Here is a 25,300-nt window from a genome sequence, read left to right as displayed (position 1 = left end):
GAAGGATTGTTAGTTATTGTTACTCCTGGTTAAGTGCAAGGGCCCTGCAGTTCACCTTCTGCTCAGGAACATCTAGTCTGAATACCACCAACCAGGGCCCACATTCCGGCAATAGCTACAGCTCCTCTGCATCCTGGTCTGGGCTGGTCAACTCACAGACATTTACTGACCATCTGTGTACAAGGCAGCTGTGGGAGAGTGTCTCCTTTAAGCAACTCGGTTTGATCGTGGAGGTTAAATTTTAGACATAGGCAATTAGCTACTGGCCCAGAGCCATGCTGCAAGGCCCACAAGACAGTCCCAGGGCTGTGGGGTTTCAGCGGGACGTAGTGCTCCCAGAGCCTGGTGGCAGGAAAGAAGGGGGTGGTGCCTGTACTTAAATGGGAGGGTTTGGAAAGGCACAAATGACACTAACAACCCCTTCATCGAGCACTTGTGCTCCAAGCCTTGTTTAGTAGCTTTACAGGTAACCATCTCATCAGCCCTCACATTTTTCTGGGTAAGTGTTATCACTATTTATAGAGATAGGAAACTGAGCTCAGAAGGGTTTAAAGACCTGCCTGGCGCCAGCTGGAGAGGACCTCAGAAACCATCTAGTCCAGTGGTTTCAAGCTGTTTTAAGAGCCCTGATCCCATGCCTGCTTCATCCCGAGCTGCCTAGCACGGAACACATCAATTTCTGTGACCTATTCCACTTGCAAAGGGCTTTAAAAGAGAAGATCACTGATCTAATCCAATATCCAGTTATATTTATGAAGAAAACAAGGCCCAGAGCAGGGAAATGGTTCTTAGTCAGCCAGCTGGCTAATGGCAGAGAGAGGACCAACATCCAGGTTCCAACTTCCAAGTAGGGATTCTTAGGTCAGATTGCATTGACATTGGGAAAGTAGACTGAGGCCCATTGCAGGGCCTCCCACTCTCTTGCTCTCTGGCTTTGGCAGACAACACCTCACAGCCAGAAGTAAAAGGTCCGGTCATCTTTAGTGTCACTGTTCTTTTGGACAGGGTACCAAGGACACATTGCCACTATCATAGTCCCTTTTGATGCCACTCAGAAGCCTTATATGTGGTTTACTCTGCCCAACCCTGGGACTGCTGTGCTGATTGTGCCTTGGGGGCCTGACAGGTCAGGACACACAGGCCAGAGGATAACCGGAGTTGAACAGAAAGACTGGAAGGACGGAGGGGAGGGGTGGTGTCAGACCTAGTGGAAAACTCTCACCATCACCCCAGCAGTAACAAGACTGCTCCTGAAAAATACAATAACCAAAATTAAATCTCAGTGGATGGCTCAGCAGCAGAATAAAAAGAATCCACAAAATTAGAATAGAAATTACCCAATCTCAACAACAGAGAGAAAATCTTTTTTTCTTTTCTATTTTTAGTTGCCTTTTTTCAGAGAAAGAAAATAGATCATAAAAAAATGAAGAGAGTCTTAGGGACCTATGAGACTATAACAAAAGATCAAACTTTTTTGTCAGCAGAGTACCAGAAGAAGAGAGGGTGGGGCTGAAAAAGTACTACACGAAATAATGGCTGCAAACTTCTCAAATTTGCAAGACATAAACCTACAGATTCAAGAAGCTAAGCACACCCAAACCAGATAAGTCAAAAGAAATCCATGCCAAGATACATCATAATTAAATTTCTGAAAATGTAAGACAAAAAACAATCTTGAAAGCAATGAGAGAAAAATGATACCTTACCTATAGGGGAGAAGTAATTTGAATGACAGTAGATTTCTCAGCAGAATGTGGAGGCCAAAAGGATGTAGTACAATAGTTTTCAGGTGCTTAAAGAATTGTGAACCCAGAATTCCATACCCTGTGAAAATATTCTTCAGGAATAAAAAAGAATCAAGACATTCTCAGATGAAAGAAAACTAAGGGATTAGTCACCAGCAGACCTGCCCTAAAAAGAATAGTAGAAAGTTTTCTAAATAGAAAGGAAATGATAAAAGAAGCAACTTTAGAACATCAGAAAAGATGAATGAACATTAAGCAAAAACAATAAATACAAGAGACTTTCCTTCTCTTCTTGAGTCTTCTAAATTATATATGATGAAGCAAAAATTATAACAGTCTAATGTGTTTCTAAATATATGTAGAAGAATTATTTAAAACAATTATCTTTTAAATGGAGGGTAAAGGACTATGGCCATGCCACCCTGAATGTGCCCGATCTTGTCTGATCTCAGAAGCTAGGCAGGGTCGGGCCTGGTTAGTACTTGAAGACCACCTAGGAATACCAGGTGCTGTAGGCATTAAAAATAAATAAATAAAAGTTAAATTAAATTTTAAAAGGTAAATAAAGGAGGGTAAAAGATATAAATGGAGGTAAAGGGAGGTAAGATTTCTATACTTTACTCAAACCGGTAGACTACGGCAAGTTATGTATATATGTAATATATACATAGAGCAAACACTAAAAATGTTATGCAAGGAGATAAACTCAAAAACACTATCATAAATCAAAATGGAATTTTAAACATTTTTCAAGTAACTCACAGGAAAATAAGAAACAAAAATGAAAAAGGAATAAGTAAAAAATATTATTAAATGGCAGACTTAAGCCCTAACATATCATAATTACACTACATTTAAATGGTCTAAAAACAAAAGCTTGGCAGAGTAGATTTAAAAACATGAACCAACTATATGCTATCTATAAGAAAACTGCCTCAAATAATAATATAGGATGGTTAAAAGTAAAAAGAGAGAAAAAGATGCAAACATCAAAGGGAAGCATGAGTGACCATATTAAAATCTCATAAAGTAGGCTTCAGAACAAAGAAAATGACGAGAAAGCAGGCATTATATAATGATAATAGTGTCAATGCACCAAAAAAGCATAATCCTAAATGTGTATGCACCAAACAACACAGCTATAAAATATTTGAAGCAAAAACTGAACTGAAAAGAGAAACAGACAAATCCACAGTGCTATGGGCTGAATTATGTCCCTGCAAAATTCCTGTGTTGAAGCCCCAACTCCCAATATGACTGTATTTGGAGATAGGGCTTTTGGAGGTAATTAAGGTTTAAGGGAGTCAAAATGGTGAGATCCTAATCCAATAAGGTTGCTGATCTTACAAGAAGAGGAAGAGAAAGAATCTTCTCTCTTTCTCTCTCCAGACACAGGTACCAAGGAAGGGCCACATGAGGACATAGCAAAGAAAGCAACTGTCCTCAAACCAGGAAGAGTACTTGTCAGAGACTGACTTGCCAGACTTTGATCTGGGACTCTCCAGCCTCCAAAACAGAGAGAAATACATTTCTATGGTGAATTGTTACAGCAGTCTGAGCAGACTAATATAACAAATATAGTTGGAGACTTCAACTCAGTTGGAGACTTTGTTGATAGAACAACTACAGAGAAAATCAGCAAGGATATAGAAGAACTCACTACCATCAACCAAAAGGATCTCTTTGGCTTTTATAGAACATTTTTGGCAACAATAGCAGAATACACATTTTTTTTTCAACTGCCCATGGAACATATACCAAAATAGATCATATCTTGAGCCATAAAACAAACCTCGACAAAATTAAAATTACATTTAAGAATTAAAATCATATACAATGTGTTTTTGAACCACAATAGAATCAAAGTAGAAATCAATAACAGATAACAGGAAATTCTCTAAACACTGGGAAATAAACAACACACTTCAAAACAATCCATGAGTCAAAGAGAATGTCTTGAGGGAAATCAAAATATACATTAAATTGAATGAAAATGAAAATACAACATATAAAATTTTGTGGGACAAGGTAAAGTAGTGCTGAGAGGGAAATTCATAGTACTAAAATGCATTCATTGGAAAAGAGGAAAAATCCTAAATCAATAATCTATGCTTCTACCCTCAAGAACCTCAAAATAGAAGAGCAAAATAAACCCAAAGCAAGGAGAAAGAAGGAAATAATAAAGATAAAAGGAGAAATCAATGAAAATGGAAAATATCAATGAAACTAAGAACTTGTTATATATAATGATCAATAAAACTTACAACCCTGTGGCCAAACTGACAAAGAAAAAAAGAGAGAGAGAAGGCACAGATACCAATATCAAGAATGAAGAAACGGCTACCACCACAGAGACTGTAGACATCAAAAGGATAGTAGGAGAATACTATGTACAACTCTACCCACATAAATTTGACAACTTAGACAAAATAGACCAATTACTCGGAAAAAAAAAGTATACACACACACACACACATATACACAACATACATACACACACACTACCACAACTTACCCTGTGTGAAGGAGATAATTTTAGTAGCACTATGAATATTAAATCCACAATTTAAAAAATAAAAATCTCTAAATGCAGATGATTTCATTGGAGAATTCTACCAAATGTTTAAAGAAAAATTAACACCAATTCTACACAATCTGTCCCAGAAAACAAGAGGAACACTTACTAATTCATTCTGTGAGCTAGTATCACCCCGATGCCAAGACCAACAAAGAAAATGCAAAAAATGGGAACCACATAACAATACCCCTCATAAATAAAGGCAATTAAAATCTTTAACAAAATATTAGCCAACAGAGTTAAGAATTACATTAAAAGAATTACACATCATTCCAGGGATACAAGGTCAGTTAATTTTTGAAAATCAATCCATGTAATTCAACGTATTAACAAGCTAAAGAAGAAAAATCACATTATTTTATCAATTAATGCAGAAAACAAGTTGACGAAATTCAACACCCATTCATGATTTTTAAAACTCTCAGAAAACTGGAAATAGAGGTGAATAATAGCTCCCTAAAAGTATCCAGGTTCTAATCAATAGAACTTATGAATGTTACCTTACATGGCAAAAGAGACTTTACAAATGTGATTAAATCAAGGGTCTCAGATATCCTGTATTATCCAGAAGGGCCCTATGTAATCACAAGGATTATTAAGAGGGAGGGAGGAGAGTCAAAGAGGAGATATGATGGAAGCAAAGGTTGTAGTGATATGCTTTGAAGATGAAGGAAGAGGCTACCAGCCAAGGAATATGCTCAATCTCTAGAAGCTGGAAATGTCAAGGAAACAGATTCTTCCTTTATAGTAAGCTGAGTAATAGCCACCCAAAAATATTAGGTCCTAATTCCTGTAACCTATGTTACTGTATTCATATCCTACGGCTGTCATAACAAAGCACCACAAACTGGGTGGCTTAAACAGACAATAAATTATTTTATTTGAAAGCTATCTGTATGAAAGAGCATTTGATATCTTGCTTCCCAACAACTGTCATCAGTTTTGGCTCAAACAAACTCATATAAAAATTGAGGGGAAAAAAAATGAAAGCTATGAGTATGAAATTAAGGTGCTGGCAGGCTTGGTTTCTTCTGGGGGCTGTGAGGGAGAATCTGTTCCATGCCTCTTTTCTAGCTTCTGGTAGCTTCAAGTATCCCTTGGCCTGCACATGGCATTCTCCCCATCCTCACATTGTTGCACTTCTGTTTGTGTCTATCTCTTCGTGTAGCACATGTCTTTTCATAAGGACACCAGTCAGATTGAATTAGTGCCCATCCAACTCCAGTATAGCCTCATGTTAATTGTATCTGCAATGACCCTATTTCCAAATGAGGTCACATTCTGAGGTACTGGGGGTTAGGACTTCAACATACGAATTTAAGGGTGGATACAATTCAATCTTTTCCTGTGTGATTAAGGGTCTTGAGATGGGAAGATGATCCTAGACGGTGCGGGTGGGCCCTAAATCCTATCACAAGTGTCCTTATGAGAGATATTCAGAGATTAAATACACACAGAAGAGGACCACGTGACCTCCATGTGACCATGGAGTCAGAAATTGGGGTGATGCAGCCACAAGTAAAGGAATGCCAGCAGTCACTAGAAGCTGGAAGAAACAAGGAACAAATTCTCCAGAGGGAATACGGCCCTTCCAACACTTTGATTTCAGCTCAATGAAACTGATTTCTAATTTCTGGCCTCCAGAACTGTGAAAGAGTATATTTCTGTTTTTGGTAAGCCATTCAATTATGGTAATTTGTTACAGCAGCCATGGGAAACTATATTATCCTAGAGCCTCATGCAGCTCTGCCTATGCCTTAATTTTAACCCATAAGACCCATCGTGGACTTCTCACATCCAGAACTGTAAGATAATATATCTGCATGGTCTCAAGGCACTAAATTTGTGGTACTCTGTTATAGTAGCAGTAGGAAACTAATACAGAGAACTTCTTCAACTTGATAAAGAGTATCTACGAAAATATGCAACTAACATTTAATGGTGAAAGACAATTTTTCCTCCTAAGATTGGGAACAAGGAAAGGATTCCACTATCACCAATCTTAAAGTGCTCAGAGTTCTAGCCAGTGCAACAAGGCAAGATAAGAAAAGGCATTCATAGCAGAAAGAAATAAATAAAATTGTCATGTGCAGATTACAGTAGTCTTCCCTTTTCCATTTGGGGATATATTCCAGAACCCCCAATAGATGTCTGAAATCTTGGATAGTACCAACCCTTACATACACTATGTTTTTTCCTATACACACATACACGTTAAAGCTTCTCTTTGGCATATTCAAATTGCCAGCATCACTACTCTTGCACTTCGGGGCCATTATTAGGTAAAATAAGATTTACTCAAACACAAACATTGTGATATCAAACCATTTGGGGATATATTCCAGAACCCCCAATAGATGCCTGAAATCTTGGGTAGTACCAACCCTTACATATACTATGTTTTTTCTATACATACATACACTTCATGCAGCTTCTCTTTGGCATATTCAAATTACCAACATCACTACTCTTGCACTTCGGGGCCATTATTAGGTAAAATAAGATTTACTCAAACACAAACATTGTGATATCAAACAGTCAATCTAATAACCCAGACTAAGTGATTAACTAGCAGGTAGAATATACAGTGTGGATACACTGGGCAAAGGGATGATTCACGTCCCAGGCAGGACAGAGTGAGACAGTTAGAATGACATATGCAATTTAAAATTTATGAATTGTTTATTTTTGGAATTTTCCATTTAATATTTTCGGACTGTGGTTGGCCATGGGAAACAATCACCACAGAAAGAGAAACCGTGGATAAGAGGGGACTATTGTACATGGTTGTCTGCATAGACAATTCCAAGGAACCTACAAAAAATATTATTAGAATAAATGAGTTAAGCAAGGTAGTAGGATACAAGATAAACGTATGAAAATCAATTGTATTTCTGTCTATTAGAAATGAACACATGGACACAATTTAAAATACAACACTATAATCACTCAAGAAAATGAAATCCTTTGGTATAAATCTAACAAAATATAGGACTGGTATGATGAAAACTACACAAAGCTAATGAAAGAACTCAACAAAGATCTAAAGAACTAAAGAAACATACCATGTTCAAGGATTGGAATACTCGGCATAGTAAAGATGTCAATTCTCTCACACTGATAACACAGGTTTAATATAACACCTATCAAAATCTCAGCAATATTTTTTGTAGTTCTAGACAAGCTTAGTATATAGAAGAAACTAAAATAGCTAAAACAACTTTGAAAAAGAATAAAGTGGGAAAATCAACCTACCCAATTTTAAGACTTATTATATAGCTACTGCAATCATTACTGTGTGGTATGGCAGAGAGACAGAGAGATAGATCAATGGAACAGAATAGACGATCAAGAAAGAGACTCATACAAACATGCCTGACTGATTTTTAACAAAGGTATAAAAACAATTCAATAGAGGAAAGAAAGCCTTTTCAATGAATGATGCTGGAGCAATAAGATGTCCACAGGCTGGAAAAAAAAAAAAAAGTACTTCAACCTAAGACTCACACTTTATATAAAAATTAACTTGAAATGGATCACAGACTTAAATGTAAAACATATAACTGTAAAACTTTTAGCAAAAAATATGGGAGAAAATCTTCAAGATCTAAGCCTAGGCAAAGAGTTCTTAGACTTCACACCCAAAGCACGATCCATAAAAATAAAACCTAATAAACTGGACTTAATCAAAATTATAATTTTTGTGCATCAAAGGACACCATCAAGAAAGTGAACAGACTATCTGTAGAACAGGAGAAAATGTTTGCAAATCATATATCTGACAAGGGTCTAGTATCCAGAATATATAAAGGTCTCTTAAAACAACAACAAAACAATCCAATTCACTCTACAGCCATGCCACCCTGAATAAGCCCGATCCCATCTGATCTCGGAAGCTAAGCAGGGTCGGGCCTGGTTAGTACTTGGATGGGAGACCACCTAAGAAGACCAGGTGCTGTTGTAGGCCTAAAAAATAAAACAAATAAAAGAAATAAGGGATTGTAAGGTCCTTGAAATCTAAGGTCAACCAAGGGTTGCCTCACCTTAAAAAAAAAAAAGAAAAAAGAAACAACAACCATAATCCAATTCAATAATGGGCAAAGAACCAAAATAGGCATTTCTCCAAAGAAGATATGTGAATGTCCAATAAGCACCTGAAAATATGTTCAATATCACTAGCTATTAGGAAAATGCAAGTCAAAACCACAATGAGATTCCACACACCCACTAAGAGGCCTACAATTAAAAAAAAAAAAAAAAAAGGAAAATAAGCGTTGGTGAAAATGTGGAGAAATTGAAAGCCTCATACATTGCTGGTGGGAATGTAAAATGGTGCAGCCACTCTGAAAACAACTATAGTGGTTTGTCAATAAATTAAACGTAAGAATTACTATATGACCCACCAATTCTACTCCTGGGTATATTCTACTTAAAAGCACTGAAAACAAGTGTTCAAACAAAAACTTGTATACAAACAAATATTCATAGCACCACCACTCACAAAAGCCAAAAAGTAAAAACAAACCAAATGTCCGTCAGCTACTTAATGGATAAATAAAATGTGGTATATCCATGGAATTTTATGTAGCCATTAAAAGGAATGAAGTATTGATACATGCTACAACATGATAAATCTTGATAAATCTTTAGAACATACTGACTGAAAGCAGCCAGTCACAGACCTCATTATGTGATTCTATTTATCTAGAGTCAGAAAATCCACTGAAACAAAAAGCAGATTATTGATCGCCAGGGTCTATGGGGAGGGAAGAATGAGAGGTGACTGCTTAATGGGTATGGAATTTCCTTCTCTTGTGATGAAAATGTTCTGGAATCAGACAGTAGTGACAGTTGTACAACATTGAATATGTACTAATTATCACTAAAGGTAAATTTTATGTGTATTTTATCACAATTTTAAATGTATATCCCTCAAACCACGTGCAGGATTGAATGGAACTATATTTCCTTGTTCAGGTCAGGATCCCTGTCTCTTCCATGTGGAAGCACAAGAAAATTAACTCAAAATTTCTAAGAAATCAACTGTTTCCTATTTTAATAAGTACAGAGCAAGGGTCTATTGTCAGCCCGGCGTCTGCACCCACCAGCCAAGCAGTCCTCTTCACAGGAATCCCTCCAAAGCACTTCTGCCTCTAAGATAATGAGGCTTCTAAAATGTGGACTTTAGAAAATTCAAATTAATTGTTGCAAATCAGAGAATCCATCTAGGTAAACTGTTTATTTAACAGACTCCCTTTCCTGGGCTTCTCCATCCTGGGGATGTCTAGCTACAAGATTAGAAATTTTGAATGGTCCAGGCCCTCCAGTTTTTCCAGTCATAGTAAATGTCACACTGTTGAACTGGCTGTGCCACCCATCTAGGCTCTACTGTCTAAAAAGGAAGTCAATTAGGAGGAGGACCTGGGCTAATGGAACTCAAATCCCTCTTCAGTTGGTTTTCCTAGATTAAGTGTGTTATGTTCAGCTTCCTACATCTCCTGAAATGCTGAGAACTCTGTTTCTCTTTACCTTACCTTGAAAGCGCATAAGTGAATTGCCATTTTCTCTTGTGCATTACAAAAAAGGGGGGTTGAATCTGAATGGAACATTACGTCATTTGAGCCCCTAGGTGGCCTGGTCTGCTGCAGTCACACTGAGAATGATGGTTTGGATCGCTGCAACCCCAGGACACAAGGCCGAGTCCTTTCAGAACATCTCGTTTGTGATGCCAAATGGGAGCCCATGACCAAAACTGCCAATTAAAGTCCCAGACTGGAAGTAGGAAGAAGGATGGAAGCTGTTCCACCTCTGTCAGGAAAGTGAGACTCATTTGCTAGAGAACAGGACCAAGGAAAGACCTGATCTAAGTCAGTCACTGACCTAACTGTTTGAGACTGAACTCTAGATACTCGAGAGAGCAATCCCATGAACTCTAAAACCTGTCCTCAACAGTATGCTTGCAGCAGCCAACCTCCAATTGTATCCAGCCCCGGAGTGCACATGCTTCAGACCCTGCAACAGAAGAGGAAGCTGAAGCTCTTACTATTTCTTGACTCCTCATTGTACCACTTAAAACTTTCAGGGAAATTTGGTCTGAGAAATGAGGCTCCTAATAATTTTTTGACCATGTCCAATCCCGAGCTGAATTGGACAAAACAAATTTCTAACTTCTGGAGGAGCTCTTATACTCACATTCTACATAATTCCACAGAGTTCTCAGGGCCCTCAGAAAGATGCTTTTACCTTTAGAAAAAACAATGCTAGCACCTGGGTCTCTTGGCTTCTCAGCTACTCACACTGAAGGGAGCATCTAGCCAGTGGAGAAAAAACTAGGGGCTTGTTGGCTTCTTAGCTAGTTGGGGGCTGAGGGCACAGGGCCTGGCCATAGCTGTAGCACAAGAACAGTGGTTTGCTTGCAGTTCACAAGTTTATTAGTGAAATTTATATGGGTTTGGGCCAGTCGGCGTTACATGAGTGATCACTACAGCTCTGGTGTTGGCTGCAGGAGAGGAGGAAGGCTTGCTGCTTTGTTGGTCACTGGTGATGTCACCCCAGGAAAATGATGGGCTTCTCTCCTGGGTCCAAGGTGCCAGGGCCTGCAGCTGGTGCTATCAAAGAGACTGTGCTTCTGTTTCAGGTGCCTGGCGTTGGGGGATGAGGGTTCTTAGGATCTCCGTGTAGTAGGGGCCAAATACCTGCTGATTGTGGTGCGTTAGGTTGACAAACTTTTGGCCCAGTTCTGCCAGTTCTGCCTCAATGAGAGTAAGGCCTCCAGGGAGATCTAACAGAGATCGCTGCACTCCAAGAACCAAACAGCATTTGAGAAACAAATGGATCCGCTGATCTATGAGCAGGAAAAGACAGTGAGAAGAGAAAGGGCAAACAGATTTCAGGGAGAAACAGTACCCCTGTACTCACTCAAGTTCTAAGTTAACTGAGATATTCACTAACCTGCCCACTTAGCTACAGATAAGGAAATTTGTTTTGTTTTGGGGGTAGGGGGCTGCTATCTAGCTCCCAAAGACAAAGCAAAGATCAAAAACTAATGGGCTAGGAAATTTTTGACTATTCTAAAGATTTCTTAAGTCTCCATCGGTTAGGTCCTACTGAGTATTTGACATAACACTATGCCACACCTAGAAGTCATGAATTCCTGGGTGCAAATCTTCTTTAGAACCACAGAGCTGGTCTTTAAGATATTTCAGTCAAGCATTTTGAAAAAACTAAAGCTTAAACAGTGACTTGCTCAATGATTATGGCTTTTATGTTGTTAAATGGTTCAGTAACTGACTTCTAGGGTTGGAATCTCTCCCCACCATGTTCTCACCACCCAAGGCATACTCACCAATGACACTGCGGACACAGTTCTCCTTCTTGGCAATGTTTTGGAGCTGTCCTATCAAAGATGCTGTGTTGTCACTGCTCAGAGAAACAAGGCCCATGTTCTTGAGGCTTTGATGGATTTCCTGAGATACCTGTTCACTCACAGTCATCAGCATAGCCTCCTCAGACCTAGACCACAAAGGAGAGTAAGCTGGTACCCACCAGGTGGGGCCCTGGCATAAGGCCACAGCCTGGGAAAGCTCCACACCAGAAGCCACTCGAGAAAGACTCCCAGACATCTTCCTACCCTTACCCCAGCCCCTGAAAGCACCAGAGGTCACTGGGTAGGTTCAGTGTCTTCACTCTTACCCTCAATATAGATATTATCAACTAATATCTATATATAATACCATGTCCTACTTCTTAGTAAACAAAATAAACTAAAATAAACTCTGGACAAGGGTTTGGTTCTGCTCTTGGATCGACTCAGTATTCTTTAGCCCCATGGAATCTGTGTATATGTAGATACATTTTTAAGACTTTCTTGGACATTTTCCATGGTCATTTGTGCTACTCTCACCAATTATAGTGACAATCCTGGCCTTCCGATTCCTTTGGTGTGATGCCCTACACACAGTGAACTTTCAATCAATATTGCTTACTGGTGATCAACTCCTAGATATACAGAGATGAGCCTACCATCATCCACTCAACCAGATAATAACTCCTTTGTAGCAAATAAAATAATGAACCATTTTATAGCAAATTATCCTCCACACTACTCTTTTTGGAAGACGGGTTTATTTTTCTTTGTCACAAGCCTCAAGACAACTTATGGAAAGACACCAACGACCTTTACAAATGATTCCAAAGGGCCTTTCTGTGGTTTGTGGTGGAATGTAAGCTATCATTCATTATCTGCCTATGTCTCCATACCAAATATCATCTACTTAAAAAAAAAATATCTGTGCAGCTCACCTGGAATTAAACTCCTCCATGAGGGCTTTGGTTATGCGTTTCAGCTTATCCACAAACTGAGGCGAGCCAAACAGAACACTGCCAGAGAAACTACTGGCCACTAGCAAAACTGAGGCCAGGATGGTTAACTGGTGCAACTGGGACTCCAGTTCCTGCAGCCGCGTTCTATCCATCAGCAGTGTCTGAGGAAGCAGGGAAGGACAGGCTGTCAGGAGAGGAGGGTCCTGGTGGAAGTCCTGAATGCAAAACAACAGGGTAATGCCCCACATAGCCCTACCTCAGGGAACTCTTCATTTTCAGGGTCCCAGAGAAGAAGGTTCAGGAAGCCCTGGGACAGCACCATAGCGGGGCTGAGGGGCTCTGGGTTGTTGGCTGCCTCATTGAGAGAGGTGCAGGCCACACTGGAGGAGTCAGGAGTGTCAGGGCAAGTTGGAGGCAGCATGGTGAGGTCTGCTACCGCTTGGGTGAGCCATTTGGTGGTGTGATCGAGGAGGCCTGTAACAGGAACAGAGTGTGTAAGCATCTTCGGCATCTGCATCCCTGAGGCTTCAAGACTATGGTTCTTTTCAAAATATACTCCTAATCAATAAATAAATGATTTGGGGGGTGGGGGTGTCTTTATGTCTTAGATAACTAACTGTTCCTTCTCCCTCTCCCTACTTGAGAAAATTTTTGTTCCTTAAAAGAGACAGAATACCCCTTAGCATCATAAAAGTCAGACCCAAGGTCGTACCTCCGCACACCTGCCCTCAAATTATATACATACTAGGCTGCTTGTTGAGAAGTTCCTGGAATTTAGCCCGTTCATGCTGGATGGAATGTTCCTGTAGGTGGGGTTGAAGGCTCTGGATAGTGTAGTTCACCATGTCCATTTTCATCAGGCCCAGAACCTGGAAGATCCCTCTAACATAAAGAGAAAATAGAATAGTTATACTATACAAGGAGTCATTAAATCACTGTATTGTAGAATTAGAAGGGGCTTTAGAACTAACTTAATCTTGCCTCCTAAATTTACAAAAGATGACATGTGGCCCAGTACCCAAGGCCCAGAGTGAGTGGCAGAGCTAGGAACAGATAAGTCTCTGGACCTTGAAGCCTATGAGCTAGATATCTTTCCACAACAATCATTCTGTTGTCTCTTTAAAAAGGTAGTCAGTGGGAAAAAACACCAGTATGCTAACAATTCTCTCTGGGAAGTGGGATTATAAGAGATGCTATTTCACTTTTTTTAACTTTCTGAGTCTTGGTTTCTATAGCTAGGAAATAGGGGTAGCCTCCCACTCCTGTCCCCTCGTATTGCGTGAACTACGATGAGAAAACTTGGGAAAGTGATGTTTGAACTCCTTGGAAAAAAAGATCACATATACTAATGTTTTATGGTAGGATGGTATACAGGGGGCCCAAACAATCTAAGGAAAACTAAAGGGCCCTGGCAAGGCCATCTTTGGAAAAGGAAAGCTAACAGGCCAGAGAGAAAGGAGTTTGTCAGGTTTTCAACAGGGAAGAGCCAGCCAACACGGGAGCTTTCGTCCAGTGTCCCGCCCAGCTTTTCCTTGCCCAGGGATCAAGTTTCACACCTCAGTAACCAAATAGAGTCTGTAACGTTCTCTAGTTTCTGGACTGCTTCATCTCGAACTGGTGCACACAGCAACGTCATGGTGTTGAGAATGTACTTAGAGAGATGCGGGACATTTAGGGCCCCATGTTCTGCTTCCTGCCTAAGGAGGTCCATGTCCAGAGCTTCTTCGATCTCATTTCTTAGGCGGTTCTGGCGTGGTAACAGCAGTGACAGCAAGATCTACCCAGGAAAGAAAAGTCAAAGAAGGAGTTGCATTCCGTTTAGAGCCCCAAACTTTCTCTAATGGACAACCCTTTAGATAAAGATATGCCAGCCTGTGTCTTTTAAGGATCAAGATATCGGGTTCCTAAATTTCCTAAGGAGTTCTATTTATCTTTGTTTAGGGGACAAGTAATAGTTCAAGGCTTTAGGAATTCAATTATCGCAATAATATACCATTTTCAGGGCAGAAAGAGATGAAGAGATAAAGGAGTGTGGTAAAAAGAAACACAGGTGCAACAAATTTAAAATACATACCATTACATGGGAATGAGGAACTCTTCGTTTCAAAAAGCAGGCATTTTTGAAATTTTACTTCAAAGGGCAAGGATAAAATAGGCAAGGGGACTGTTAAGAGTAACTGGAAATAGCTTGTTAACCCAAAAACATAAGCTCCCTATGATCAGAGACACTCCTTTATCTCTGTGCCTCTGTAATATACAAAACATGGTGGGGGGCAAGGGCTGGGATTCAATGAACATTTGTTTAACTGAATGGAGTACTGGTGTTGTCATAGCAAGATCCCATCTGTTTAGCTTCATCTTGAACAAATAAAATGCAAGTTGCTCCTTATTATCTATTTAAATGGTAAACTATGCCAGTTATCAATTTGGAGCCTCTCAGTTCCAAGTCTACCCTTCAGTGCCTACTCTGAAAATGGAGCCAGACCCTTTATATATTTTTGCTTTGCTGGCTGGCACAATGTTAAGTTTTGTTAGTAGAGGATGCTAAAGAGGTCCTCCTTCTTGGTTCTGGTGTGCTCCACCTCAGCAAGCTCCCGCAGCACCAGCTTCTCTTTGTTCAAATTACTGCCTAGTTTCTTTCTCCTGACTGGACCCTGACTGATACAAAATTGGTACCATGAGTGAGGTTCAAATTCAAATGGCTATATGTCCACTGGATCTGATGAGCAGGAAGTAGCAAGTATTTTAGATGCCTTAGAAAGACATGCGAACTAGAGGGACAGATAATCCCCACAAAAATTCAGTGGCCCTTCACCTCAGTGAAGTTGCCCAAGCTTCAGTGGTCTAGACCTTGTCAAGCTATCCCCTCCGAGGTGAAAGACAAACTGCTGTACCTCAAACCACCCACCATGGAAGAAAAAGACACTTAAAGGCCTTTTTGGGTTTTCAATGCGACCTACACCACATTTGAGTTTTATGGATGAAAAAGGGGCTCTGTGATCAATCTACAAGTCAAGTGACAGAAACTAACCTCGCAGGGTGATCTGATCATAATTGCTAACTCGGAAGGTCATGGGGTAGTCACCACTGAGGCATATAACTTCTTTAGTAAAAGGTTTCTCTTTGCCTTAAGCCAGCCCTGTCCATTGTTCTTATGTATCTAGGTTAACACATCCTTGAAATGCCAGAGTAATCCTTTTTCAGGACCCCTCAAGGGAGTACGTAATCAAATCATGTTAAATATAATCTTCCTTACATTCTCTCATTCTAAATGTATAAAACAAACTGCAAAAAAAAGTAAAATAAAAGTTAAAAAATAAAAAATAAAAGAAACTGCAAAACTGTCATCCTCTGGAGCACTGAAGATCTTGCTTCCTGGCATGTTGTCAGTTTGGCTCAAATAAACTCAAACTCTTATAAAAATTCTTCACAGGTTTAAATGTTCTTACCTGACACTCATTTAGAGTCACTCACGAGGTTGCCAATTTCAAGTGGAACCAGAGCCAGAGTAGGCTCTGCCCCAAGTTCAGGCTGCCATACAAGCCACTCTACCACTTGAGCCTTATGACCCAGCAGGTTCAATGATATCTGAAGCATTTATGGCAAGTAAGGATGACACAGAGAGCCTCTGGCAAGTACCAGTAGCAGCATCACAACACAGATCTCTAGGATTTTGGAGTAAATCTATACCCTCTTCTGAAGATAACTATTTGCCTTTTGAGAAAGTGTCTGGCTTGCTCCTAGGCCTTGGCAGAAAAGTAAACACCTCATCACAGGACCCTGGGTGACCACATGGTCTGAGCTTCCCTTGTGGAACTAGGTGTTTGTTGTCTGATCTACATAGCTATAAGATTGGACAATCCAGGAGTTCAAATGTGTGTAGAAGCGTGCACATGAAAGCTCAGTGGCCGAAGGAGTGGAATGTGACATTTATCAATTTCTCTCTCAGCTCCAAATCCATTCTCTTTTTCTCTTCTCTGAAAAAACGAAGTCCCTTTAGTTTTCCTTTACCAGATGGTAAATTTTAAGCTTCATCTGTAGAAGACACTATTAGTTTTCTGTGCTGCATAACAAACTTAAGAGAGACTTAAAACAGCATATACATTTATTATCTCACAGCTTTAACTGGGTCTTCTGTTCAGGGTCTCACAGGCTATACTCAAGGTGGTGGCTGTGCTGCAATCTTATTTGGAAGCTTGACTGGGGAACAATCTGTTACCAAACTCATTCAAATTGTTGGCTGAATTCATTTCCTTACAGCTGTATACTTGAGGACCCCAGCTTCTTATTGAGTGTCAGTGGGACGCTGGTCCTAGAGGCCACCTGCATTTCTTTGCCATGCGGCCCCTCTCCATAGGCAGTTCACAACATACCTGTTTGCTTCATCAAGGCCAGCAGGAGACTCATTCTCTTCAGGCTGCTAAGACAGAGTCTTACATAATGAAATGTGACATCTCATCACCTTTGCCATATTCCATTGGTTAAGAGACAGGTTACAGATCTTGTCCACACTCAAGGACAGAGAATTATATCAGGGTGTAGATCACTGGGGGGTTACCTTCGGGTGTGTCTATCACATGCTAGAAAGACATTACAAAAGGCAAAAGCTTTTCTTTCTGGTTCTGGAATGCTCACTTGGCAAGCTCCTGCAGTATGCGTGGCTTTGCTGGCAGCCAGCTTCTACAGCCTGAGTGGCTTCTCTAGTGCCAGGCTCCCGAAGCACAGATGGGTGCTCCAGCACCTAGCTCCTGCAGTGTACGGTGGCCAGCAGCACACAAAAGCCAGCAACTTCCCCTGGCACAGCTTTGCCCTCTAAAATGAGTCCTTGGGAGTCCTACATCAGCCCTAGGGGTATAGTGGGTTCTTCTTATATCTGATATACCAGTATTCTTTAGAGTTCTCTTTGCTTCTTACTAGTCCAAAGACACCATTTCTCCAATTCCCTGTTATAATAATTTTTATAACAAAACTTCCTTGTTGAAATTACTGTGTGACTTCTATCTACTGATTAGATTCTGTCTGATTCATGGATCATGCTCAGTTAGGATTTGCTAGCCACTGACATTCAAATGAACTGGAGATGTCTAGGAACTTTATATCTACAAATGGAAGGTTGGTCACCTACCTCTTTAATTTCTTTTAGAAGTTCAAGAGCACAGCTGAAGTCTGGGGGAGTAGCTGATAGCTGCTCTTTAAGATGATCCCAAAAGGCATTGTGCATTTTCTCCTTGACCTTGCCTTCCAGACTGTAAGAAGGTTAAATAAGTGAATTATTTTCTCTATCTAAAAACTGCCATAAGGTCATTATTTCCTAAGCCCCAAATACCCTCTGATATCATAGAAGACCATTATACTGACAGGGGAAGGCCAGAAACTGTATTTGAACTGCAACAGAGTTGAACAAGCTGGGGTTATACTTGGGTGTCAAAGGCATCAACAAAACCTCTCAGAAGTGCTCCTTACAGTTCCAGAACAGCGCTTCCTATGCAGCAGGGAGAACCGTGAGCTTTTAGCACTGATTTTGCATCTAGCTTAGTTTTCATTTATGTATAAATATAGCAATAAACTAAATGATCTTTCATTTTCTTATAGACCTAAAATGAAAGAAAGAATTTTCCTTCTTTGGCAATACCTGAATACTCATATTTATTTATTTCTAAATCAGTAGGTCTAAAATTGAATTCACTCTCTTCCCCCTACAAACTTGTTCCTCCTATATTCTCAGTCTCAGCGGTATCACCATGTAGCCAGTCATGGAAGCCAGAAAGATCTGTCTTTTTTCTCCTTAGAAAATCAGGAGAAGTAAAGGTAATTCAATCTAGAAAGGACAGTCTTTTCAACAAATGGTGCTGGAACAACTGGATATCATATGCAAAAATATGACTCTAGACACAGATCTTATACCTTCCACAAATGGATCATAGACCTAAATGTAAAATGTGAAATTATAAAATTTCTAGAAAATAACAGAAAATCTAGTGACCTTGGGCATGATAATTACTTTTAAATACAATACCAAAAACAAGATCAAAGAAAGAAAACATTGGTAAGTTGAACTACATTAAAATTAAAAACTTCTGGTCTATGAGAGACACTGTTAAGAGAACAAGCCACAGACGATCTTTGCTAAACACATATCAGACAAAGGGCTGTTATCCAAAATATACAAAGAACTCCTGAAGCTCGATAAAATCCAATTTTAAAATGAGAAAAGACCTGAACAGACACCTCAGCAAAGTAGATATACAAATGGCAAATAAGCATGTGAAAAGATACTCATCATTATATATCCTTAGGGAACTGCAAATTAAAATAAAGATGAGATACCCCTACTCCAAAATCCAAAACACTAACAACACCAAATGTTGATGAGGATGTGGAACAGCATGAACTCTCATTCATTGCCGGTGGGAATGCAAAATGATACAGCCACTCTGGAAGAGGGTTTGGCAGTTTCTTACAAAGCTAAACATACTCTTGCCATACGATCCAGCAATCATGCTCCTTGGTATTTACTCAGGCGAGCTGAAAACTTATGCCCACACAAAAACCTGCAAATGGAGGTTTATAGCAGCTTTATTCACAACTGCCAAAACTGGGAAGCAACTAAGGTATCATTCTGTAGGTGAGTGGATAAACTTACAGACAATGGAATATTAATCAGTGCTGAAAAGGAATGAGCTAGCAAGACCCTAAAATACATGGAAGAATCTTAAATGCACACTGCTAAGTGAAAGAAGCCAATCTGAAAAAGACTACATACATACTATATGAGTCCAACTATAGGACATTCTGGAAGCCTATGGAGACAGTGGTTGCCAAGGATTTGGGAGGGAGAAAGGAACAGAAGGATGGATAGGTAGAGAACAGTGGACTTTTAGGGCAGTGAAATTACTCTGCATGATATAGTAATGGTGAATATGTCATTATACGTTTTTAAAACCCATAGAATGTACAACACAAAAAGTTAACCCCAAAGTAAACTATTGACTTAATAAAGATGTGTTAATACTGGATAATCAATTATACAAATGTACCACACTAGTACAAGATGTAAATGATAGGGGGAACTGTGCACAGGGGAACTCTGTACTTTCTGATCATTTTTCTGTAGAACTAAAACTACTCTTAAAAAATTAAGACAACTGAAAAAACTACAGGAATTATTTTTTTCTCTGAATGTTTATTTAAATGATGTCTTCGTCCCACAGAGTTAGACTAATAAGAAGAAAAAGAACTATTTGAAAATTCTGAGGCTGTATCTAATAATTTCCAAATAGCTATTGGTTTTCTTGAATTAAACATCTCCTCCTTTAAAAACAAACAAACAAACAACTAACAGTAGTACTGCATGCTCCTTGTAAAAAGAAAAAAAAGCAATACAAAGATGAATAAAACAAGTCAAAGTTCCTCTGTCAACACACAAATCTCCATCATCAGAGGTAACCAACTATAATCTAATGGTCCAGTGTACACTGGAATTGTTCTTAACTCTTCTCCTATTTATCGGTCTATCCCCAAAGTTGCATCAGTTTTGATTCTTAAATGTCTCTGGAATGTATTCTTTCCTATTATCATCTCTTACCTGGACTACTGCCATAGTCTATTAACTTGCCTCCCTGCCTTCGGTTCTGTCTCTTTCTAATCAGTAACTCCACCAATTCACTCTAAAATCAATGATTTTTCTAAGATGCAACTGCGTTCATGATATCATGCCTATTTAAAGTCCTTTAAGGGCTTTCCATCACTACCAGCATAAATGGCTTATACTGTATAACCCTTCCTGATAGTACTCTGCCTCCTTTCTAATTTATCTCCTCCTACCTCATAATATCTTGTGTTCAACTATACCAAGCTGTTTGTAAAGAACACAGCATATTCTACCACCACTCTGTGCCTACAACATGTTTCCTCTGCTTGGAGCATCCTTTTCAACCCATACCACTTGGAAAGCACCTGTTCATCCTCTAAAACTCAATTCAAGTCTTCATGGGCAAAATCTTCTTCCATGGGCAAATCTTCTCTGATCCTCCTTAGGCAGCTGATTACTCTCATTAAACTCTATACACACACCTATAAGTTAGTTTATCAGTCACTGTCTCCCCTATGAAAGCTTCCTGATAGCAAAGACAGTGCCTTACTTGTCTATAGCTACAGCTACGGCTATATCTCTCCCCAGCACTCAGCATTTTCTTGCCACATAATAAGGACTCAGTAAAATGCCTGATGAATGAATGCCCAAACATCCTTTAGGATCCCACAATTGTAATTAATGTCATCTTATGAGCCTAAAGTAAGGCCAACTGCCAATAATGAATAAATTCTATTTCAACCTTTTTCCAGGGATAAATTCTGTATGACCTTACTTGAAAATCCAGCTCTGAATAGTACTGTTTCCCCTGCTTCGTTTCTTTCTTTCTCATTTCCTCTACTCCCCACCACCCCTCTAGCAGACCTTCACTCTCCCGGTTTCATTTTTCTTTTTTCCTGCCAGCAACAAACATATCTAAGCAATGAGGCACTAGATCTGAATTTAGGTGAAAACCTGTTCCCGGAGGAGCTATGCTTGGTATGGACACCTACTGGCACCAGGCAAGGGCAAATGAGAGCATGAAGACCCAGGTAGCAACTTGTGACAGAGAAGAGTACTTTAGTAACAGATTCCCTGAAGTTGCCAAATAACAAAAGCATTTAAAAAACCTGACCAATCACAAGCTGCCATTTATTTGGCTATTGGTGGGAAATTAGAACTGTTTTAAAATGTAAAATCTGATGGTGAATTTACCCACTTAACTGCCAATAAGCCACCAGAGCCATTCAATTCGTACTTACTGAAGGGTTCTATTTATTTATTGAGATGTGAACAGAACCGAGAAGAATCAAAAAAAACTTGTTCAAGGTGGGTGAGTATTATATATCAACAGGGTTCTGGTCCTAATTCATAAATTTACCTGATTATGAAACCAGGAGAAAAAAAAAAAAGAGTTAAAAAATGCCACTACAAGAAAATTAACCTTTTAATCTGTACCTGTCTAATCTGTGATTACTTAAGAGAGTAAATGATAGGAGCTATGTGTAGGCAGCTGATAAAATGATCCCAAAGATATACAGTTCCTGGTGGTATTCACACCTTGGTGTAATTCCATTCCCTGGAGTGTGGGCTGATTTAGTGACTCCCTTCTAGGGAACAGAAAGTAGCAGAGGCATGGGTTATCACTTCTGAGGTTAGGTAACAAAAAGACTGTAGTTTCCATCTTGGGCACTGACTCTCACACTCTCATTCTCCTGCTCTTACTCTGAATAAGGAAAGCCAGCTGCCATGTTGTGAGCTGCCCTATGGAGAGGTCCAAGTGGCAAGGAGCTGAGGGAGGCTCTGGCCACCACTCAACAAACTGACCGCAACATTATGAGAGACCTTGAGTCAGAGGCACACAATTAAACCATGCCCATATTTCTGACCCACAGAAACTGAGATAATGAACATTGTTTCAGCTGCTGAGTTTTGGAGAAATTTGTTATGCAGCAATAGACAGCTTACTCCAGGGTACCTCCTCCTCATCTGTCAGAGAAGATCTGAAATCCACTGTTTATATTTTATTGACTGGGGTCCCGAAGTGAACATTCCAACAGTTGCTTTGGTTTATTCACTGATTAAATAACATTTGCTTCTTGACTCTCTGATACTAATAAAACTGATTACTCTTCTGTTTACGTTGTTGAGACCTCTTAAGGCTTATATTCAAACATTGATCATACTATTAAATAAAAATGCTTCAAGTCTGGTCCAGAACCATTAGTGCTAAATACCTAGGCCAGGATGAAAAAGAAAAAAGGGAAAATTAGGAGCCTGTACCTGCTCTGAGGTAAAACCTCTTCCATGTGGAAATCACGATTCATCCCAGTCTCGTTGCTCATCTTGGAAACGTCATTAACTGTATCTATCAGACCTGTGACAGAAAGAACTACGGTATACAACAGTGAACCCACACAAGTCTGAATTTCTGTTTTATTCAGAGATTCACTCTACTGAGTAGGCCCCAAATTTGAATTCAAACTGATATTACACAAACTCATTCAACCATTCCAATCATATACGTTCTGAATTCCAGGCCCTGTGACTGTGCCTCTCACAGTAGTCAAGCATGGGGGTAAGGAAGGACAAAGTTATTTTATAAAAAACATAATGTGAAACTGATTAAAACTTTTCTCTTACAAAGTAAATTAAGCAGCAAAGAAACAATTTATTCACAAAATAAACATTTTTTATAATAAATAAATATTATGATTCCACACTTCTCTTCCTGCCTCTGAGAGTTAAATTCTCCACACACATAGTACTGAATGGTGCCAATGTCATTTGGTCTTCTAAAGCAGTAGTTCTCAGATTTTAGAATTTTGCAGCATAATTAAATTTTCAAAAAGATTCTGAGCAACTGACAACTTGCCAGTTTTTTTTGTTTGGCCAAGTATGGACAGTGAAACATGCAAATAAGTGAATTAAAAAAAATCCACTCTACCACTACCAAAACCGTCATTTCATAAAAGAAAGAATAGTGCAACCTCCAAAAGAGCAGAAAGGGAATAGTGTCAGAATAAAGAGTAATCCTTTAAATAGAATCGATGTAGCTTGAGGAAAAATTCATTATAATATCTTTATTTCATTTTACTAAATATTGCTGAGAATTCTGTCACAAACCAGCATTTGGGAACCACTGTTCTAAGTTTTTATTAAAGACCTAGCTGATACCATTTTCACGTAATAGGCATGTATGGTAATTATAATGATTACTTGGCATATAAAACAAAGTTGCACACATAAATCATATTTTCTCACTTTCTTTCAATGAAGCTTTATTCGTTCACAGGAAAGTATTTGGCTCCAAGATGTGGAGGAGATATAAATAAACTAAGATCTGGCCACGACTTGATCATTGTTGAAGCGGCATGATGATTAAATGGGAGTTCGTTAGATCAGCCTCTCTGCTTTGTAAACATTAAAGTTTTCCATTACTAAAAAGATTTAATAACGTAAAAAGGAAAAACTTATTGTAGAAAAGAGGTTACACAGAATGCCTTTGTTCTTAGAAGATACATGATGAAGTTTTTAGAGGTAAAGTCATGACTCATACTCTCAGTAAGAGAAAAAAATAGAGAGAAAGCACGCACAACGAGTCTCTGCTTAGGTAAACATAAAGGTGAATTGAACTTTAGGTGGATAGCTGAAGTTCCCTTTTTGCAGCCTCTCCAAAGTCTTTAGTTCCAGCCAAAATGGTAAAACACAGTTAAATATGTAAATGGACTTACCACTAATTCACTAATTTGAAATGAGAACTAAAAGAAAATCTTCAGAGACTGAGCTATAGCAGCTTATTGAAGACTGATGAAAATATTATACACAGAAACACTTTCCAACTACAACAAACCAAAGTTCGCAGCCTGCTTTGACGAGATTGTTTTGTTGGTCACCATAGCACTATGCAACTGCAACAGCTGTAAAATTCAGGAGAGGGTTCAAAGAGAATTTAGAAGTAAAATGCAACTGAGGTAGATTTAAAAAATCCATATCCCAAGGACAAAGAAATTTTTAAGATAATATATAACATCTAAAATTAAAAATTTATTTTCTCGAAAAGAGGAATTTGGTATTTTGTGCAGAGTTGTTTTACCTATGGATTTATTTAAATAGCCATCTCAAGAACTTAAATTGTTTTAATTGTATTTACAAAAAAAAATGACTTTCACCCCACATCGGGTTCATATCTACTGAATACCTATTCCAAATAGGGATTACGAAGCACCCAATTTGCCACTTTAGTGACAGTCCGTTAACCAGCAGCGACCCCACGTGGCTACAAGAGAAACAAATATAATTCAGCTTGGTACCATGACCTTGAAATAATTTTTCCCATTTCAATCTTCAAGAATGTGCCTAAGTCTTCAGATTGATGACTGGTTAAATTCTCAGGAGATTATAAGAGAAGTGCAGGGTGAATCCCAGTGAGACTAGACCAACCAAAGTAACCTTGAGCCCCAACAGGAACATAAAAGAACATCTACTATAGTATAAGAGCCCAACAATGAGCTCAGGGCAGTATGACTTCTTGAGACAATGAAGCCCAGGAAGAACACAATCTGGGGTCATTTGGGTTCTTTAAAATCCCATCTGGGGTCATTTGGGTTCTTTAAAATCTACCGCAGATGTCTCTCATTTTCTACCTACGAATTCAAAATGCAATAACAACAAAGATGGCTTTGAACTGACTCAGCTTGAAATCTTGCCAGATTCAAGTAATCACGCTTAGGTCACTTCTTGCTCTAGGACCAAAAACTCTTTGAAGACTTGTGGTCAATAGGGGGCCTAGAGATTGGGGTGGAGGGGAGAAGAAGGGAAAACCATAAGAAGAGAGAGAGGATGGAGAACTGCGGAGCCACAGAGGCTGCTGGCTCTTAAATGGCTCCTTCCAACCTGACCCACACTAAGCATCCCTGAGGGGAGACAGGGCCGCCAGGGATGAACCTACGGGGAGGATGGTCCTCGAGGTTGCTCTTGTCCTCCTGGGTCGGTCCTGGTGTTTCGAGCTTACAGGGGCCGCTCTCTGCATCGCCAGGGTCCTTCAGGGGCACATTCTCCTCGATGTACAGCATTTTGTTGACG

At 39.4% G+C, this 25,300-nt stretch overlaps 1 protein-coding gene and 1 non-coding gene across 3 annotated transcripts; one reads left to right on the top strand and one right to left on the bottom strand.

Moving 5' to 3' along the window:
* The first annotated feature begins 8,168 nt into the window (after nucleotides 1-8,168).
* LOC112476150 lies at nucleotides 8,169-8,287 on the top strand. Its single transcript, XR_003044976.1, has one exon. It is a non-coding gene; the product is annotated as a 5S ribosomal RNA (ribosomal RNA).
* Nucleotides 8,288-10,735: 2,448 nt separating this feature from the next.
* TCP11 (t-complex 11) lies at nucleotides 10,736-25,300 on the bottom strand. 2 transcript variants are annotated; one of them, XM_006907343.1, is made up of 9 exons: nucleotides 25,167-25,300; nucleotides 22,499-22,607; nucleotides 17,771-17,891; nucleotides 14,202-14,422; nucleotides 13,391-13,527; nucleotides 12,902-13,119; nucleotides 12,625-12,806; nucleotides 11,669-11,835; nucleotides 10,736-11,167 (listed from the first exon to the last, which is right to left on the bottom strand). In XM_006907343.1, exons 1-9 carry the CDS (start codon nucleotides 25,288-25,290, stop codon nucleotides 10,935-10,937), a joined length of 1,512 nt encoding a protein of 503 aa, XP_006907405.1. In that variant the 5' UTR covers nucleotides 25,291-25,300; the 3' UTR covers nucleotides 10,736-10,934. The 2 variants fall into 2 exon arrangements, with proteins under 2 accessions (XP_006907405.1, XP_006907406.1); XM_006907344.1 differs by having other exon boundaries at nucleotides 22,499-22,592.

Source organism: Pteropus alecto, unplaced genomic scaffold (assembly GCF_000325575.1).
Source record: "Pteropus alecto unplaced genomic scaffold, ASM32557v1 scaffold202, whole genome shotgun sequence".
Classification (NCBI taxonomy): domain Eukaryota; kingdom Metazoa; phylum Chordata; class Mammalia; order Chiroptera; family Pteropodidae; genus Pteropus; species Pteropus alecto.
This window is presented reverse-complemented; position numbering and strand designations above follow the sequence as displayed.